This window comes from Balaenoptera acutorostrata, chromosome 3, assembly GCF_949987535.1.
Source record: "Balaenoptera acutorostrata chromosome 3, mBalAcu1.1, whole genome shotgun sequence".
Classification (NCBI taxonomy): domain Eukaryota; kingdom Metazoa; phylum Chordata; class Mammalia; order Artiodactyla; family Balaenopteridae; genus Balaenoptera; species Balaenoptera acutorostrata.
In genome coordinates this window covers 34542892-34562212 of record NC_080066.1, presented here as the reverse complement: position 1 = coordinate 34562212, position 19321 = coordinate 34542892, and the positions used below count along the sequence as shown (strand labels likewise).

The 19321-nt window shown below is 52.6% G+C and overlaps 1 protein-coding gene across 4 annotated transcripts in view; it reads right to left on the bottom strand.

The window, feature by feature from the left end:
- Positions 1-69: 69 nt before the first annotated feature.
- CEMIP (cell migration inducing hyaluronidase 1) overlaps positions 70-19321 on the bottom strand; it is a 163094-nt gene continuing 143842 nt past the window's right edge. For all 4 annotated transcript variants that reach the window (XM_057543264.1, XM_057543265.1, XM_057543263.1 and 1 more), the window contains 8 exons: positions 18132-18347; positions 14386-14597; positions 13209-13394; positions 9034-9238; positions 8750-8836; positions 7915-8072; positions 4698-4798; positions 70-3024 (listed from right to left, as the gene is read on the bottom strand). In XM_057543264.1, coding sequence (XP_057399247.1) covers positions 2897-3024; positions 4698-4798; positions 7915-8072; positions 8750-8836; positions 9034-9238; positions 13209-13394; positions 14386-14597; positions 18132-18347 — 1293 coding nt within the window. In that variant the 3' untranslated portion in view covers positions 70-2896. The remainder of the gene's footprint in view (positions 3025-4697; positions 4799-7914; positions 8073-8749; positions 8837-9033; positions 9239-13208; positions 13395-14385; positions 14598-18131; positions 18348-19321) is intronic.

Here is a 19321-nt window from a genome sequence, read left to right as displayed (position 1 = left end):
AGCTCTCTGGCTTAAAATGAGGCCCACTTTAATGGAAAAAAAAACAAGCAGACAGGTGGATGACATCCTTTGTATGTTTACTATGGTACAGCAAGATCTTCCAAACCAGAGCCGATGTCCTCTGCTGCAAGCAGAAGGCCCTGGGTACACCCCTTTCAAGTGGTCCAAAGGACATCCCCAAACATGACATTTAAGACAATTCTTCATTTCTCTGACAATGACTTCTCGAAGTGCACACAGAATAAATAAATAGAAAATATATCTTTGTTCATGGTGACACCTACAAGAAATGTTTACAGACAGAACACACTATACATCTAATTCCCGAAAAAGGACCAGCTATTTCGGCAACAGGAAAAAGACAAGCATTTCAGAGGAGTGTGTTTTTTGTTTTTTTGTTTTTTAAAGGCCTAACTCATTTTGAGGCTTACAAACAGAAAGAACAACAACAGTTTTCTAAGCAGTAAGAAAATTTGTGCTACCAAGAACATGCCCAGACACGGGCTCTTGGTGAATGGTTTAGGAAGGAAAGTTTTATGCACAGATCCTGCACTGTTAGACATATATACAACTCTGAGGATTTTCAAATAGATATTTTTTTTTTCCATGAACTGAACCAAAGACAGTCAACATTCCTGGCCATCTGAAGTGATCACATCCTAAGTGGTTCACAGTATGAGACCCTTGCATTAAGAGTTTAGGAAAACTCAACGGAACTATAGACAAGAAGAACATGAGGTCATTGAACTCTCCTCCCCATGGCCTCTGATCTGCCTGGAAGAGGTCCTTCCTGGGACCTGGGCCTTTGAAGCTGCCAAGTCTTAAGCGGCAGAGTCCCACTGTCACCTGCTAGCAGCGAAAGACCTGTTTAGTGGGGAAGACCTCTTTGGCAACTGGCTCAACCTGGGGAGTGGACTCTTGGGCCGAGTCTCATTGGGTGCAGCTGGGCAGATGGAGCCAAGGAAGGAAAGAATTTGTGGTTGGGGCAGGAAAGGGGACGAGACCCAGAGCGACCCTGGTGTCTCACGAGGGAGTATAAGCCACAGATAAGAGTTTTCTTTCTCTGGAAGCTCTCCTGGCTCTCTCCAAGGTGGGCAAGGGAGAGAGCAGGTTATTAGGCAGTGGCTGAGAGGGCCTGGGGTGGACCCAAAGCTCTTCAGACCCCAGAGCCACCTAGCTGGCTCACCGAAAACGTGTCTGCTGGGCGCGCCTGCAGACCTACAGAAGCAGGTAGCACCAGTGCAGTCACTGCAGCTGCTGGGCGCTGCTCGGGAGGGCAGGTAGTTTGAGCCAAGCGGAGGCTGCAGGACCTCCACAGCCCAGAGGAGGGCGCCCTTGTGCGAGCGGAGGACCAGGAGAGAAACAGTCATCGGCCAACTCTCTTTCTGTTCTGATCTTTTTTTCCTTCAAGGGGACTTGCCCCCGTTTCGCGAGGCCACTCAGGCCGGCTGTTGAGGCAGCGTGGTGTGGCAGTAAGTGCGGGGAGTGGGGCTCCCGTCCTGACCCTGCCCTGGCCGTGTGGTTCTTCCCCAGCTTGGGGTCTCATGTGTCCCATCCATACAACGAAGGCTTTGGACTAGGTGTTTCCTAAGGTCCTTTCCAGCTCTGAAACCCCAGGCTCACTGAGGTGTGAGCATGTCCGTGTGGGGCTCCGCGAGGGCTCTCAGGGCCCCCGATGCAGGAGCTCCCCTTTCTCGACTTGACTCCGCCCTCTCTTGGAGTGGTTTGTGGGCCGGCTGACCCAGCGCTCTGGCCATAATGAGCTCAGCCCATCACCCCCTCTGATGCCCGCTTCTCTATTACGGGTGGCCAGCAAGTCGAGGGCAAAGGGCGACCTTGAAGTCACCCATCTTCGGCAGATGTGGGCAGGAACCACTCCAGAGGCTGCCTCATCTCCGCCCACCCAAATGCCCCTGCCCTTCGTTCCTGCAGGAAGCTTCCTGACCACCCGAGCGCGTAAGCTCTTTCCCTCTGGGAACTGGCGCTGGCCTCCTCTTTACCTCTCTTGGCTTTCTCCGCCTGGCATCAGAGGTCCACACACCCGACCACCTGTTCCACCAGACTGCGAGCCCCTTGCCTTAGGGAGTGCTTCTCCCCGCTCCGTCCTGTACGCCCGGAGCACCCAGCATCATGGATGTTGGCTGTAAGGGACGTTCTCACCTACTGCTGGGTTCCGGGCACAATGTGAAAAGCCACAGCATCGCAGCTCTGGCATCTCAGAACTGAAAGGACCTTTAAAAGTCACCTAGTCCAACTCCCAACCTGGGTGCCATAGTCTCCTGAGAGGTTGAACCCCTCCGGAGGCAGGCTCGCCCTTCTCCGAGGGTAGCCGGTTCCATCTTGGTGAACGGAAGACGGAATCCCGGTCTACACGCCAGCTCCGAATCCCGCGGAGGTCGGTTCTTGCTCACAGTTATGAAGATTTCCTTAGGACCAGAGCTCTTCCTCCTACACCGACCACCCTAACGTGCGTGCTGGAGAGCATGGGGATCTGTGGACAACCCAGCACCCCGTCCAGGCTGCCTCCCAGCTGGGGCAGAGCTCCCGCCAACGTGGACTTTTGCTGCCAGCGCAGCGCAGGTCTCCTCGTACGGTCCTCACACCCCCCCACCGCAGAGGCACAGATAGGAGAGAAGCACCCAAGAGGCTACAGGAAAGAGAAGGTTTCCAGCATCAGCCAACACTGCCCCTGGGGCTGCAGGTAGACACTTGAGTGGGGGCAGGTGGCAGCACCGGGGGTCTCTGATACCCTCCCCTTGGCGCATCAGGGCTGACACGTGGCCTTCCCCGGCAGCTGCTGGACAGGGGCTGGGGGCCCAGCCAAGCTGCCCCAGGCGGCTGCCGGGAGTCCACCGTCAGAGTCCACTGTGGGGCGGCGCTGAGGTGGCAGCGGTCCTCACAGCTTCTTCTTCCTCACCACGGGGACGGGCACAACTTGGAAGATTTTGGCATGGTGGTCCTCGGTGTCCAGAGTCACCCAGGTGGGCCGGAAGCTGCCTTTGAAGCCAACGAATGCCATTTTCTCTGAAAAGCAGTGATGTCGCATGAGCAGAAACTTCACGAGAGCATGGCTATGTGCCACCACCTTCCAGAGTTCCCCATCGCCATTCCCCTGCCCCCACCAGGCACCCCCTCCTCTAGCCACACTGGACTGTCCCCCTCCGGGAAGAGCTTCGTGGCCGGTTACTGGTGGTACCCGGCACTGGTTTGTACGGGGCACACAGGGTCTCACCTGAGCCTCCCAGCCACCTGTGCGGAGTGCTGGCTCTGGTTCCCACAGGAGACCTCCCAGGAACCCCAGCCACCTTTGAGCTCACCCTACAATTAGCAGCGAGTCTCTGAAGCCCAGTGTCCCTATCTGTCAAATAATGGCATTCATCTACGAGATTTCTGCCCCAGCTCCAACATTCTGTGGCTTTAGAAGGGATTTCTGAGAAGTGGAGGAATTTGCCCAAGGGCACCGAGTAGATGGTGCAGCCCAGACCAGAACTCTAGCCTCCCGAGCCCCACGCAGGGCCCTCTGTCTCACAGCTCAGAGCTCGACCCCGTCCGAGGGACTTGGGGATCCATGTCTACACTCAGGAACGGCCCAGCCTGGCAGGCAGCACACACCCATCACCAGTGGGAAAGTGTCCCTTGACTTATGTCACCTTTATGTTCATCAACTTTTGGCAACAGGGTCTGAATTTAAAGGACAGAGGCCCCCAAATGCTTTCAGGACCAGGCTGGAGAAGATGCTTCTATCTTCCTTGTGTTCTCTTTTGGATTGTTTGAAGGACTTTCACTGTTCCTGATTTTTCTCTGAGAGCTGCCTGGGATAAGCGTCCCATATGATAGATAGGCTGCTAGCTTTGATGTGTTTTGCAGTCAGGATGGCATGGCCACTAAGGATGGCTGGCTTTGGATTAGAAAAAATAAGGATCCAAATTCTAACCTTAAATTACTTAACTAATTCTGTTTCTTCACCTTAAGTGGAAATAACAGTACCTGTCACACAGGTTATTAATGAATAACTGAGATTGTTATTGGATGTTCAGCAAGGTGCAAGGCTGAGCATTACATGGTAACTACAATGGACATTATCATTATTATCTGGAGGGTTGCTCGGCCTCCCCTCTTGACCTCCCCCAGGACTCTCCCATCACACAGTCTGTAATGACGATAATGAAATGCTGACATTTCTGTCCTGGCTGGCTTCTTCCCTAAGGGGTCTGTGCCAGGCTTTATGGCAGAAGAGCTGTGTGACCTTGGACACGCCACATAGATTCTCATATGAGAGACTTGCCAACTGCAAAGGGCTGTACAAATGCTGGCCATCAGCTGGAAAGCTGCAGAAGACACAGGGCCCCTGGCCGATTGGAGTAGCAGGAACTGGGTAGGAGGGTCAAACCGAGCCACTTTTCTGCTGATACTTTTGCGGAAAAAAAGGGCCACCTGCTGAGTCGTTAGGTGAGCAACTCGAGCAGTTTCCTTCCGGTGCCCAGTCACAAGTTGGAATGCTGTTGCTGCGGGGCTGGGATGGTGACGAGGTGGTCTCTTGCCCACACACACCTGCAGACCACTAGTTGTGTTGAGGATTCTGAGACCCCACCCAGGTTTGGGGGGAAAGTGGTCTGGTCTCAGCAGCGGGTAGCAGCAGCCTGCGCACCGGGCATCTGGATTCACGGTCAGGGTAAGGCCCCGTCCACACCCCTTACCTTTCAGTTTGAGGCCCTTGTCTGCCCCGAGCTTTTCCAGCACTCGAGTCCACGGGCCTCTGGAGATGTATCTTCCCTTCGATGCCATGAGAACTATGGAGCTGAGCAAGAAGGGATGGATGAGAGGACTTGACGACAAGCTTGAGTCGGGGGTTCCCTGGGAGGGATGCTGGACTGTGCCTGGTGGGACTTGAGCTAGCAGTGCCCAGAGGCCCGCCAGGGACTGGGGAAGGGCAGCCTCTCCCGCGTGCCGAGCTGACCGGCTCTTTCCATGGGATGACCCACATCCTGCGCACCCTCCCACACATCTGGCTGCAGTTGGTGCCCATGGCCTTCTCTGCGCCTGCTCTCAGCTCACTGCTGCTCCCTGTCTGTCCCCACAGGGGACACATCAGGTACGCAGAGCACACCATCTGGGGGCCAGCACCTACGCCGGGGCCGGGCACACAAACGACTGCAGCACGCATCTCTTAACTTAAATATGCGAACCCTGTTTGAGCAGGACTGGATGGAGACATGGTGCTGGAAGAAGCCAGGGTGCGGAGTCACCCGGTGCTCAGCGGAGGGTTAACCCCTTAGGTTCACATCCTCCCTCTCCGCTCAGGCAGGACGGTGTAACTGTTCCATTTTACAAAGGGGGTGATGGAGGCAAATAGTTACCGAGTATCTGAGAGGACCTGCCAAAGGGGAAGCCGTGCCTGGGCGGAGGCGGAGGCCTGGAGCAATGGGCGTGCCCAGCCTGAAGGTCCTGACTTGCAAAAGCCCAGCTTGGGAGCAGAGAGTCTCTACTCCCCTGCCCTGGTTGCATTCAGGCCAAAGTGCTGGGAAAACAGCCGTCGTCGTGGGGGCAGACTCAGCCTGCTGGACCAGACGGCAGGAAGTGCACACCTCCCCCAGGAATAGAAACAGGGGCAGAGGCCCGACTGGGGCTTCTAGTTTGCAGCTCAGAGGAATCCTGTAACCACAGACCACAGTCCAGACATGGAAAAACTGTATAGGATTCTGGAAGCCGTTGCTACCCCCATTTGTGTTCCATTGGGAGCGGAAGGCAAGCTCTTAAAATGCAAAGAGCTTGTGTGCAGGAGGGGCAGAGGGGAAGGGAGCTGGGACTGCATCTGGCTCTTCAGGAAAGCAGAGGGATTGGTAGTTGTTAGGAGAGACGGAGCATCTCAAACACATCCTCAACTTTGGATTTGGGCTCTGTTCCTGTTCAGAAGAAAAGCTAACATCCCTTTGGCTCAGTTAAGCCTTCTTGCTGGGCTGGACTCAGACAAAGGTCATGCCCTCCAGACGGGGCTCCCAGAAGCGGGACAGGGAGACAGAGCTTCTCGTGCGCCCAGCCTCCTGACAGCACCCAGAAGCTGCCTGCACACTTCAGGTGTCCCTCTCTGTCTCATATGGGCATCTCATGCCCTCCAAGCCCCTGACCTGTCAGCACGGAGGTCCCCACGGGGTGGCTGGGCAGAGACAGCCCCTGAGAGCATCCCTGAAGGTTCGGATGTGAGCAGCGGCCTCCTTCTTTCCCTGGGACCTGGGGCAAGGCTGGCCCTGTGGAGGGGGTGGGAAAGGGGGGCGGCCTGGCTTGGGCCTGCGGTGACAGTGGGGCAGGACCTGCCTTGCCCCATCCCCTGCCGCTTTCCAGGAGGTCAGAGCGGGGTCTGGTGGTACCCAATTCCTGTCTGGGTACCCAGTGCCAACCCAGGGCATGGCTCACACCAGGTACTTGGCAAGGTGCACCAGGGCTGCAGCACGGGCTGAAAGCAGCCCTGCATGGGGTAGCCCCACGCCTCTCACCCCTGGTTCTAAACAGAGCAGCTCCGCATTTCAGTTTCTTACTCCAGGCTTCTGCATCCTGTTTCATTTCCAGAAAAAGTCCTTTGGCCCCAAAAGGCATGAAAACTAAAAATCTCTAGATGATCATGTATTTCCCCAAATTGGCAAATCCGGTCCTTCTGTATGAATCTGCACATGAAAATGTCATGCTAAAGAAGCTTGTGATGGGGGAAGAGAGTGGAGACCAAAGGTGGTTAAGCGAAACCCCATTCTTTGGAATCTCACATAGCGTCTAGTTCAAGTCATGCCCATCATGCGGCATCTCGGAAGTACATTTGTTTTCGTCAATAAATATTTACCAAGCACCTCCTATATGACAGGTACCACGTTAAGCACTTAGACTGTCTGCTGTGCCAGGTTGTGGCTTTGGAGTGAACTCTCCACCCATTACACTAGGAACGTAAATATGAGTTAGATATGGTCCCCACATCAAGAAGTCCATACCCTAGATGGGGGAGTAGATATGTCCACTGGTCCTACGGGGTGCGGGGGGTAGGTAGAGCTTTTTGGCTGGATTGGAAGAGACCTCACCAAATAGGTGATATGTGAGTTAGACTTGGAAGGTGGAGGGGGAATTACCAAAGATTTCTAGGAAGGGGACAGGAGATACATGTATTTAAGAAGCTCAACCCCCCAGTATAGTGGGTGGATTCGAGAGGGGGAGGCTGGACAAGGGAGCCTGCTGGGTGACTGCCGACAGTGTGGGTGGCAGACAGGGAGGCCCCAGACAGAGCAGCGATGCAGAGGATGCCGCAGGATAACTAGCAGGAGAGCAACGATGCAGGTAGAGTTGACAGGACGTGGTTATAGAGCGTGGTGGTGGCGCAACAGAAGAAAGACAAGAGCCCAGCATGATGCCCAGACTCTAGGGTTTTTCCCACCGAAATGTGGAAAAGAGGAGTGACTGGTTTGGGGGATTAAAAAAAAAGAAATGATGAGAATTCAGTTCCATAGGAGACATCCAGGTGGCATGGTCCAAGTAGCAGTTGGATTAAACGTATCTGGTGTTTCAGAGGGAGATCTGGGCTGGAGATTCTCAAGAGCCACCAGCATTTGGATCATACTGAAAGTGTGGGAGGCGATGAGCTCATGCCACGAGAGTGGGTCGTGATGGGGGCACAGGGCCAGGGCAGGCTTCCCATTTGTAGCTGGGTAGACCGTCCACCTCAGCCTGACCTACGTTCACCGCGGCCCTGGCTCCAAAGGCAGAGGCACCAGGAAGGGAAGCTTCCCAGCCAGCACCCATGATGTGTGGGCAGACCGTGGACACTCCCCAAGCCTTCTCAGACCGGACTGTGCTGAAGGTCTCAGGGACAGGGAGGGGGACTCAGGCAGGGGTCTGCAGCGCCATCGGCCAGTTCCCGAAGCAGAGGTGCACACTCACTTGTCGGGGATGGCCAGCACGTAATTGAAGAGCTGCCACGGGATGCCCTGCAGGATGGCGGTCCTGAAGCTGGCTTGGCTCAACACGTGCCCTTGTCTCCCGTCAATTACCACCACCTGGATGCCATCCTCCGAGCTCGGGTACTTCTTCCCATCCACCTGCAGACAACAGGCAGCACACAGTGTGATGCAGGGGTTCCCAAAGGCAGCAGAGCCCCGAGGTTCTCCTGCCCCGGGGGGTTCCCACGCAGACTCTGAAGACAGAGGTCGCCGGTGCGGCTCTTCAAAGCATAAAACTCACTTCAGTCAGTTCCTTGCAAACCTCTGTAGTGGGCTGAGTGATGGCCTCCCCCAAAGATACATCTACTGCAACCTGTGAAAGTGACCTTATTTGGAACTAGGGCCTTTGCAGAGGTAATTAAGTTAAGGATCTTGAGATGAGGTCATCCTGGATTTCAGATGGGCCCTAAATCCAGTGGCAGATGTCCTTATAAGAACTAGGCAGAGGGAGGTGTAAGACTCAGACACATGGGGGAGAGACCATGTGAGACAGAGGCAGAGGTTGGAGGGACGCAGCTACAGCCAAGGAACATCCAGGGCTGCCGGCAGCACCAGAGGCTAGAAGAGGCCTGGAACGGACCCTCCCTCAGAGCCTCCAGGGGGAACCAACCCCGCCAGCGCCTTGACTTGGGACTTCTGGCTTGTGAACTGTGAGAGGATAAGTTTCTGTTGTTTTAAGCCACCGGGTTTGCGGTCATTTGTGACAAGAGCCCTAGGAAACTAACACCACGTCTCAGTGAGCAAAGCCCCTCTGGGCGGGGGTGAGGGTTGCTTACTTCGATGTAGGCAAAGTCGTTCAGAAGGTGGAAGAAGCGCTGCTTGGCACTTTCCATCTTCACCTCCAGGAAGTGGTCCTTGGTCTTCTGGAAAATAAACAAAACCCAGTGCGGTTGTCAGGTTTGTGGAGTCAAGTGCACGGCCCGATGGGAGGTCAGCCCCCTCACCGCCCCGTACCCCCCGGTCACGGGAAACGGTCTGAGGAGCGCAGCAGATGCCTGGAGGGGACCCTGGTGGGGTCTGGGCCCCCTCGGAAGGCTCGGGCTCGCTGTCGGCCACTCACCAGCTGAGAACCAAAGAGCTTCTTGGGCATCGGCACGTCCACGACGGCCTTCTCCGCGAACTTGGGGTAGGCTGTGGCCGCGCAGTTGCTGACGCCGGCGTTCTTTGGGATCAGAGCTTTAATCTTTATTCTCTCGCAGCCTTTCACGGAGCAGAAGGCGAACTTCTCTCTCTCGTTCTGAGCTTTCAGCTTCAGGAAAAGCAGCCTGCGCACAGGAGCAGAGCGGGGTGGTTCCCTCCGGCGTCCACAGCCTCCTCTTCCTCCCCCTCCTCCCCCACCCCTCCTCTCCCAAAGAACTCCTCACCCAGAACTACATGCCGGCCACAGTGGTCAGAGCCGGTGAGCCCTACAAAATGGATCTGTGTCTACCACAAGGTTTTTTGTGTTTTGTTTCTAATTTTATTTATTTTTGGCTGCGTTGGGTCTTCGTTGCTGCGCGTGGGCTTTCTCTAGTTGGGGCGAGCGGGGGCTACTCTTCGTTGCAGTGCGTGGGCTTCTCATTGCGGTGGCTTCTCTTGTTGCAGAGCATGAGCTCTAGGTGCGTGGGCTTCAGTAGTTGTGGCATGTGGGCTCAGTAGTTGTGGTTCGCGGGCTTTAGGGCCCAGGCTCAGTAGTTGTGGCACACGGGCTCAGTAGTTGTGGCTCATGGGCTTAGTTACTCTGTGGCCTGTGGGATCTTCCCAGACCAGGGCTCGAACCCATGTCCCCTGCATTGGCAGGTGGATTCTTAACCACTACGCTACCGGGGAAGTCCTACCACAAGGTTTTATGTGGTTGGAGAAATTAAAAACAAATGCATTGGGGCTTCCCTGGTGGCGCAGTGGTTGAGAGTCTGCCTGCCAATGCAGGGGACACGGGTTCGAGCCCTGGTCTGGGAAGATCCCACATGCCGCGGAGCAACTAGGCCCGTGAGCCACAATTGCTGAGCCTGCGCGTCTGGAGCCTGTGCTCCGCAACAAGAGAGGCCACGATAGTGAGAGGCCCGCGCACCGCGATGAAGAGTGGCCCCCACTTGCCAGCAACTAGAGAAAGCCCTCGCACAGAAACGAAGACCCAACACAGCCATAAAATAAAAATAAATAAATAAAAATTAAAATTAAAAAAAAAACAAAAAAAAAAAAACAAATGCATTGAAGAAAAAGCTAACACTGACACTTTTCATTTTCTGAGCACGTACTCTATGCCACGCTATGCACATGCTGTAAACTGACATATTATCTCATTTAATCCTCAGACAGTCCAGTCCAGCAGGCACTGTTATCATCCCAATTTCTCAGATCCCAACGGCTCAGAGAAGTGAAGTGACTTGCCAGGACCACACAGCACGAAGGGGACAGAGCTGGGATTTTCCATCCCAACCCTGTGCCTGGTGAGGAAAATGCTCACCAAGGGAACGTGTGTGAATGTGAGGAGAAAGAGGGAAGCAGAACTGGGCGGGCCATCTGGTCCCTAGGGCTTGGCTGTTTTCAGCACAGGAGCCCAGGAAGCCCAGCTGGGATGACTTCCTGAAGATGCCTTGCTTCCCTCTCAGGAACACCTCCACTTTGTTTGAGTTCACTTGAGTAGCTTTACGTTTCTTGACATCAAGCAACCCCTGAATAGAATAGTGTTCATATGGAAGAACTGCTGGGGGAATCTCTCGCTCAGGCTGAGAACAGAGCTTCTTCCTCTGCATTCCATGCTCTGCATGGGGCGGGGGAAGCTTTGAGCTGCTTAGGAGGAAGGCAGTTCAGTGCTGCCTGTCATCATTTCTCCACCAGAGGCTCCCACACAAGGTCAGAAACCACCCGAGGGGACAAGGTCATGAGCAAAATCCCAGAAAGAGACCCAGAGACTCTGTTCCTAGGGCCTCTGCACAAGACTATCAGTATTCAGGTTTCCCCACTGCCATGGTATATCAAATTATCCAAACTGGAGGGCCCTAGAAGACCATCTAGCTTCCACTCCTTATTTTCCAGGCAGCAGCTGCCCTCTCTAACCCTCACCTTCGACATGCATGTGTTCCTAGTCAGCTGGAGTGGGAGGCCCTGGCATCAGTAAGCCTGGGCTCAAATCCTGACTGTGACCAGGTGGTATTTCAGAGCAGCCCTACTGATGGCCGTGCACCTGAATACTACACTTATGTATAGTTTAGCAGTACCTCGCTTAGGTGGCATCTGGCAAACTCCAGGACACAGATGAAATCACCTGAGTGTTTTTTTTTTTAACCTCGAAGGATTTACAGAGGTGATTCAGGGTGTGAAATATATTTCACACTTCGGGACCCCTTCACTTGTAGCCTACTTAATTTTTTTTTTACCCCCAATTATAACAAGCTGGTTCTCAAGTGTCCTAGGCCATAGCAGAATAGAAGGTAGCCATTGAAAGCAGGTGCTCTGAACGTGAGTAAGAAAGAGCAACACATTTGTAAGGCAGAAAGATCATGAAAACAGCCCTAAGAATTCAAAAAGCCCAAGAGTTTGGGCTTTTGCACAGGCAACAGACATCCTGTAACCCATCTCATAGTCCCTAAGGCTATCATTGAATTAAAGCACAGCATAATAATCAATAGGTATGATGATTAACTAAGCTACCAACAAAAAGGTTGAATTAAGCAGCAAAATCTGCTTAAAGGGGAAAAATCGCAAATTTTTAAATGTGTTGATCAAAAAGGTTCAACTTGTTTAGTGGCCGTTTGCGTTTGGAAAATTCACACCTTTGCAACATCCCAATTCTCACGATCCCATCGATAAAAGAAGAAATTATGCACAGGTGGTGCTATGAAGACTTTTACCTTATTACCATTTCTAAAATCATAATGTTGATCGTTTCTGCTGTTGTATGAAGGACATTTAATTCCCCCTCTGGATTTCAAATGGAAGGGTTTTTCTAAACACCCCTGGACCCGGCCCATCCCCTCACTGGCGTCTTCCCGGGGGAAGTGGAGTGACTCGTGTGGTTGCTGGATGGGGGTACATAGGTCAGCCCACAGAGAGGCGGACTCTGGTCTGCTCCCCCTGCACCCTAAGTTCTGGGAGTTGGGCTCTGAGTGGGGAGCCCCCCGGTTGCTCAGGGCTGCCTGGGACTGGGTAGGTGCACCCGGGGACAGCATTGGGAAGATCTGTTCCCCAGCAGCTCCGTCATCAGTGGGACAGACAGTTCCTTCTTCACCTGCTGTCGTGCTCCACCACTGGCTTAGAACTGATGTGGGAAGAGGAGTGCTACTTGCTGCTTCCCCTAACCCCAACATTTGTACTCACGCTTCTGACTTTCAAATTTGAATTTTCCTTTAATCAAACCGATAAAGCCCTACCTTTATAGATATTTCTAAGCATCTTCTATCTATCTCATTATCTTTGATTTCACTACAAGAATGGAAAAAATGGCCATAAAACAATCCTTTACCCTTAGTCCCCGGAGAGCTGGCTAGCAACAACTTCACCGCTTTGGAGACGTGCTGGCATTCTGCAGATGTTAGAATACTCTCTTTTTAGGGGAGGCGACCAAATAGCTCACTGTCTCCGGGAACAGTACTCTGTCCCCATTGGATCCCTGCTGAATAGAACCTAGTGCAGTTCAGCAAAAGGGGGAGGGTTTTGGTTACAGGTAGGTGTGAGCTCAAAACTAGCCATGTCAAGTTTGTGCAGTGTCCCTGGAGCAAGTCATTCCTATTTATCCTGAGCCTTCTTTGACCATCTCTAATTTTTTTTTTTTTTTTTTTTTTTTTGGCCGCACTGCACGGCACACAGGATCTTAGTTCCCCAACCAGGGCTCAAACCTGTGCCCCCTGCACTGGAAGCGGGGAGTCTCAACCACTGGACCACCGGGGAAGTCCCTGCCCATCTCTAAATTAGGGATAATATCATCTGTCCCGCTGAGTTGTATGGAATTGAGGTCCTGTACCACATTTTCTCAGTTCTAACTAAGATTCATTGCTTTCACTTTTTTTTCCCCCTGAAATAGGTATATTCACTACAATCCATGTGTATATTAATAGAGTGCTTATTTTACTCCCAAAGCGTCACAGCTTTAAAAATGTCATTGGTGGACAGCCCAAACTGCCTGAGAATAGAGGTGCCTAGGAAAGGATCCTACATTAACCGGCACCAACTGCATGGCAGGTCTGAGGATTGTTGGAAAGGCCGGGGGACAGCATGAGAATGACCGCTTTCCTGCAGCCAAGAGGGGCTCCTCACCCCGAGTCCTCATCCCAGTAATAGTGGCTCTTGCCAGGGTAGCTTTGCTCCACTTTGTCCATCTGCAAGGTCCTCACGAAGATGCCCGTCTTGGACGTTTGCTTCAGCAGGCGATTGTGAACATCCGAGAGGATAGAAAAGGTGGTGCCCCGGGGGTAGCAGAGCCCCACTCGGATCCAGTCGCCCCTAGAACCGGAAGTGCAGGCAGGTTACAAGCGAGGATGTCCAGGCCACAGGGCCTCCTCGGTGTGCCTTGGCCAGAGACCAAAGCATTCTCCACCAAGTGGCACTTTTCAGTGGGAATTTTTGAAAGAAGGCTTGCTGTTGGTAATGACTGTTGGTAATGACAAAGTGTTAAGGAGAGAGGGAGAAACGGTGACTGCAGTGAATGAGAGGGATCATTGCAATGGGTCGGTGGGGTGTCCCTAGGGCCTGCATTGGGTGCTCTATGTGGATCGTTGGCTGGGGGGCGTGGGGGGGGGTGGGGAAATGAACGTTCTTTCAATAGGGCTGGAGTGAAAGAGCCAGGATCTATAAGACCTGGATTCAGCCCCTTCCTGGTCCAGCCTGACTGTGGGGCCCATTTCAACTCTTTGGGTATCATTTTCTGCAACTGATAAGTGTCTGTCTCACGGGACTACTGTGACAAGTTAATGATGTGCTTAGAAAATACATGAATGTAAATACATGAAGCTCTCTCCAGATGCCCTCAGCTTAATCCCTCTACCTCGCAGAGCCTTGTTCCCGCCCCCTTCCCCCACATAAAATGGTAACAAGAGCCACCAGGGATTTCTGACCATATACTGAGCCCTTCATAAAGCCAGGTCCTGGGTGAAACGCCTGCCAAACACTGTCCCACTCGATCCCCATTGCAGTTCTGCAGAGTAAGACTATCCCCATCTCCTAGATGAAGGAACTAAGGTTCCCAGGGGTGAGATGCCCTGCCCGCAGTCACCCACGCCCAGAACGAGGGCTCAGCCCAGGTCTTCTGATTCTTAACCACCGAGTGATGTCACATCTAGATCCATCCTCGTGCAGGGATGGCGTGGGCGAGCCTGAGGGTCTGTGAGCGGGAAGCCCGGGGCTTTGCAACGAGGCATCGTTACCACTGCTACTTTGAGCTCAGCCAGAGCAGCTGTCCCCATGTCACACTGCTCCTGGCCAGGCACCCACTCACTTGTTGAAGTTGATGAGCCAGATGGTGAGCTCGGCAGGGGCCGTCTGGTCCCAGTGGATGGTGTAGCCCTTCCGCAGGGTGATGACTGGCTGGTACTGCTGGTAGTGGGTGCTCCTGGTCAGGGCCCCCTCCAGGTAGAGAGGGTGGCTGGGGAAGTCATTCTTGATGATCTTCATTCGCAGATTACTGGTCTTGTAGGCCTGAATGTACATCTTTTAAAGCCCAGAGAGGAAACACACAACGAGGCAATGACAAGGGATTATTCCAAGAGCGTCTGGTTAGCATCTGACTACAGACTACACTTTCAAAAGCACTTTCTCTTCACAGAGCCCTTTTTAGAAAGCTTGAATGAAAGAAGGCCAAATAAGGGGGCATCTCTTTCTGCTGGTGAATGCAGCCTGAGCCGTACCGTGCAATCCAGCTAACGCTTTCTGTACATCCTCAAAAAAAAGTGTAGAGGAGAGACCAGTGGAAACTTGAGGGGAGTCGGCTTAATAGTCAGCGAATTTTGGAAAAGGAGGGGTATCAGGAAGGAGGAGGAAGGGAGAGAGTTTTATTACACTGCTGCTGCAAATGCAACTCCCTTTTAACCGGCTGCTGTCCTGTCTGTATCTGAGAAAGAGCCTGATGTGTTGCCTACTTCTCCCTCTGATTCTCAGTGTCTGGCCTGTGTGGCCAGTCCATGTGGCTATCAGTGCACGTCGGGGGATGAATGGCATCTCATTTCAGAGACAAATATGAAAGCAAGACTGTCAGCACTGAGTCCAAGGGACAAAACAAAAGAGCCTGGATGATTTGGGCCACCCTTGGTTTAAAACACTGTGTCCCGATAGAGAACAGACCTGTGGTTGCCAAGGGGAAGGGAGGGAGGGAGAGGGATGAACTGGGAGTTTGGGGTTGGCAGACGCAAACTATTATATTTAGAATAGATAAACAACAAGGTCCTACTGTATAGCACAGGGAAGTATATTCAATATCCTGTGATAAACCATAATGGAAAAGAATATAGGGCTTCCCTGGTGGCGCAGTGGTTGAGAATCTGCCTGCTAATGCAGGGGACACGGGTTCGAGCCCTGGTCTGGGAAGATCCCACATGCCACGGAGCACCTGGGCCCGTGAGCCACAACTACTGAGCCTGCGCGTCTGGAGCCTGTGCCCCGCAACGGGAGGGGCCGCGATAGTGAAAGGCCCGCGCACCGCGATGAAGAGCGGTCCCCGCACCGCGATGAAGAGTGGCCCCCACTTGCCGCAACTAGAGAAAGCCCTCGCACGAACCGAAGACCCAACACAGCCAAAAATAAATAAATAAATAAATAAAGTAGCTATAAAAAAATTAAAAAAAAAAAAAAAAAGAATATAAAAACAAGAATGTCTGTATGTGTATAACTGAGTCATTTTGCTGTACAGCAGAGGTTGGCACAGCATTGGAAATCAACTCTACTTCAATAAAAAACTCGTTTAAAAAAAAAAAACACTGTGTCCTGTTTTAGGACCTGTCCCATTTCATTAGGTGACATCCCTGTAGCTGTGGCCAAGAGAGACCATCGCATCAAGATGCAATAATGTTGTACCTTTGGAAAGAAGGGGTTATCTTCCTCTCTAGTTGTATCACATATAAAATGGGAAGAGAAACTTCAACCCTGCCCTAGTATGGCGTTGTCATGGATATAAGAATTTAAAGGTATAGTAAAGCCTTTTGTAAGCTGCAAAGTGGAGGGAGGAGATTATTAATAATAATTCACCAGTAGCCAGGTATGGTAACCTCCAAGCTCTAACTAACCATCAGCCCTTTTCGGCAGAAAATAAGCAATGTATCAGAAAGAAAGGGTGGGAGGGAAGCTCAAGATCAAGGCTCCACATGGGATGTCTCGCCCTTGAATCAGGGATGCTATAATGCCCGCAGTGTGCCTGCAAGCCTTAAGGGTTTGGTCAGCCTTTAGTTATTCAGGTCATGACCCCAATCTGTCAGCTCCTTCTGACTCTACTTCCCTTCTTATCTGCCCTAGACCATCAGGTCAACCACTCGCTCCCGTAGCATCAAATCCCTTGCCCTGCCCACCCATCCAGACGCCTCGGCCTGGATCATTCCACGGGTCCACCTCCTCTGCAGGGCTCTGGAGCAGGGCTGAGAAAGTCCTGCAGCCAGGGAGAACGGCGCCCCTTCCATGCTCCGTCTGCAGTCTCCACTGGGTTTGCAGCACCACCTGGCACTCCTTCCACACGCCTCTGTCAGCACTTTCCAGTCTCCACGGCACCTCTTCCCAACCTGATCGCTCTTTGCAGGCCCCCCGGCTCAGGCCCACTCTCTGCCCTCTCAGTGCATGACCTCCCCTTCTACTGCGGAAAGAAATACCCTGGACCTCCCTGCCCCTGGCCCCTGCCTTCCTCTGTGCCCCCCTCCTGCTAACGCCGGCCCCTCCCGCCTCCGCTGGCACCTGCTCCCAGCACAGCCCCGCCTCCAGGGGCCCACCTCACCCCCCGTGGCCCTTCCCCTTCACTGGCACTAGCCCCCTGCCCCATCCCTCCCCAGACCCGAAATCACTTTTAGCTCTTTTCTCTTTTTTGGGGGACCGTGCCTCGGGGCTTGCGGGATTTTAGTTCCCTGAGGGATCGAACCCAGGTCCCCTACAGTGAAAGCATGGAGTCTTAACCACCGGACCACCAGGGAAGTCCACCTTTATCTCTTTTCTAATGCCCGGGATGCTGATGCCCACAGTGGTGAGAGTAATGCCTGCCTGTGGGATGGGTGTGAGGATTCCTCATTCCTACGTTTTCCTGCCCCTTCGGGGGTCACTGGGCTCATGTGCTTCCCTCCTGTTCTGACAGCTCTTCGTTTCCTCGGGGGCTCTCTCCCCCTGCTTATCTAGTCCTCAGCTATCCTTCCAAATAACATCAGTAACAACACTACAGTAACTCATGTTTTCACATTCCAGGCTCTGACTCAGCCTGCTGTCCCATGTGGCCACTGGGCACTGGAAATGTGGCCAGTGTGGCTAAGGACCCAAATTTTAAATCTCATTTTAATTCATTTAAATTTCAAACCCAAAGCGGGTAAAATAGTTTTCCAGCTAAATAGTTAAACATAGCTTTATTGTTTGGGTAGGACTAGCTTTTACTTTAATTGTAGAAAATTCGAATCCAAATTGAGTGGGCTATAAGTATAAAATATGCAGGGAGTTTCCTAAGACTTAGAACAGGAAAAAAATATGAATGTAAAGTGCCTCATTAATGATTTTTTTATACTGATTACATGTTGAGATGGTAGTATTTTGAATATATTGAGTTTAACAAAGTATATTATTAAAATAGATTTCACCCATTTCTTCTGCCTTTTTAACGTGGCTACTAGGACATTTAAGATCACCCGGACGGCTTGCGTTGTAGTTCTGGTGGAGAGGGCTGGTAAAGCACTCTATGTGCTCATTAAAAGGGTTCAACTATTATCCTGATTTTACAGATGAGGAAATTGACACTCCAAGAGTTTAGGTAACTTGCCCAAGGTCACACAGTTAGTAGGTGCCAAAACCTGACTTCTTTTTCTAAGCATTCTGCTTACAAAGTGTTTTCACTTGGACTTTTTGAAAATGCTACTGGGTTAGCAGAAAAAGAAAGAAAGAAGAATGAAGAAGAAACCTATGTCCCTTTCTGGCCCGGCACAGAGGCAGGCATGCGGTAGGCTCTCACTCAGTGCTTGTCCCGTGAGTGGGTGACTGGGGACACTGAGGAGGTGTGCCCTGCATCCCCACCTGTGCATAGCGCCCGCTGCAGATGGCGCCTCTCCAGTCCGGAACGTTGATGCAGTCTGGGTGCCGGACCAGCCAGTTGTCGTCCTTGGTGAGGTAGGACCCAGGGTACTCGGACACGGAGCCGTCCACGTCATGGAACACTGACGTCTTGTCCCCGTCCATATCCAGCTGGTTGAACCAAGGCCCAGGCTCTCCGAAGAACACTCTGGAAGTAATCTAAACAGAGCCCAGGAATGTGAGGCTGGACCAGAAGGTGAGGGGAAGCAGCAGCTGTCGTCAGGCCAGGGCGAAGTTTCCGATTTCCAGACGTTACAAACCAGCCAAACCAAAGATGCTCTGGGGCAGCATAGGAAAGCGCATGGCTGACCTCTCGGATGGAGCCAGAGAAACAGCCAAACGTTCGCTGTGCCTCAGCTCTCAGACCCAGCACGTTCTTTTGGCCTCTGCTCACTGGAGGGTTGGCTGCTGTGTGTGACCCTGGAGAGAGCTCTAATACGTGGCTCAAAACACTGCAGGGATGGGGAGGCAGGCACAGGAGTGTGTGCGTGTGAGAGTGTGTGTGTGAGAGTGTGTGTGCGCATGTGTGAGTGTGTGTGCGAGTGTGTACGTGTGTGAGAGTGTATGTGAGTGCACGCGTGTGTGCGTGAGTGGGTGTGTGTGAGTGAATGTGTGAGTGTGTATGTGAGTGTGTGCACGCGTGTGTTCATGAGTGGGTGTGAGTGTGTGTGTGCGTGAGTGTGTGTACGTGGAGAGGGAATGAGGCTGAGGTGGCAGTGAATGTATGAGAAAGTACATATACATGTATAATAAACGCACACATACACGTCGCGTGGATACGTGTGAGAGAGAACGTGTGTGAGAGTGTGCAGTGTGTTTCAGGAAGACAGTCTTTCAACATGAGCCCTTGCAGATTTCCATGGCTGACCTCTTTCAGGCCCTCCGTGGCCTGAGTAAAGAAATTCAGTAACTTGAGTTTCACATCTTTTCCCTGAGGCTGCCAGGAACTGGGCAGACAGGCAAAGGGCAGGAGCACAGGGCTGGAGGAGGAGGGGAGGTCTGGGAAAGCTGTAACCCAGACAAAAGGCACCAGGAGCCCTGGACCTGCCTCGTCTCAAAGCACAGCCCTTTGTCCTGACCTCCTCAGCCCCGGCTCCTAACTTGTTGGCTGCCGAGGGCTAGGAGGGAGAAAT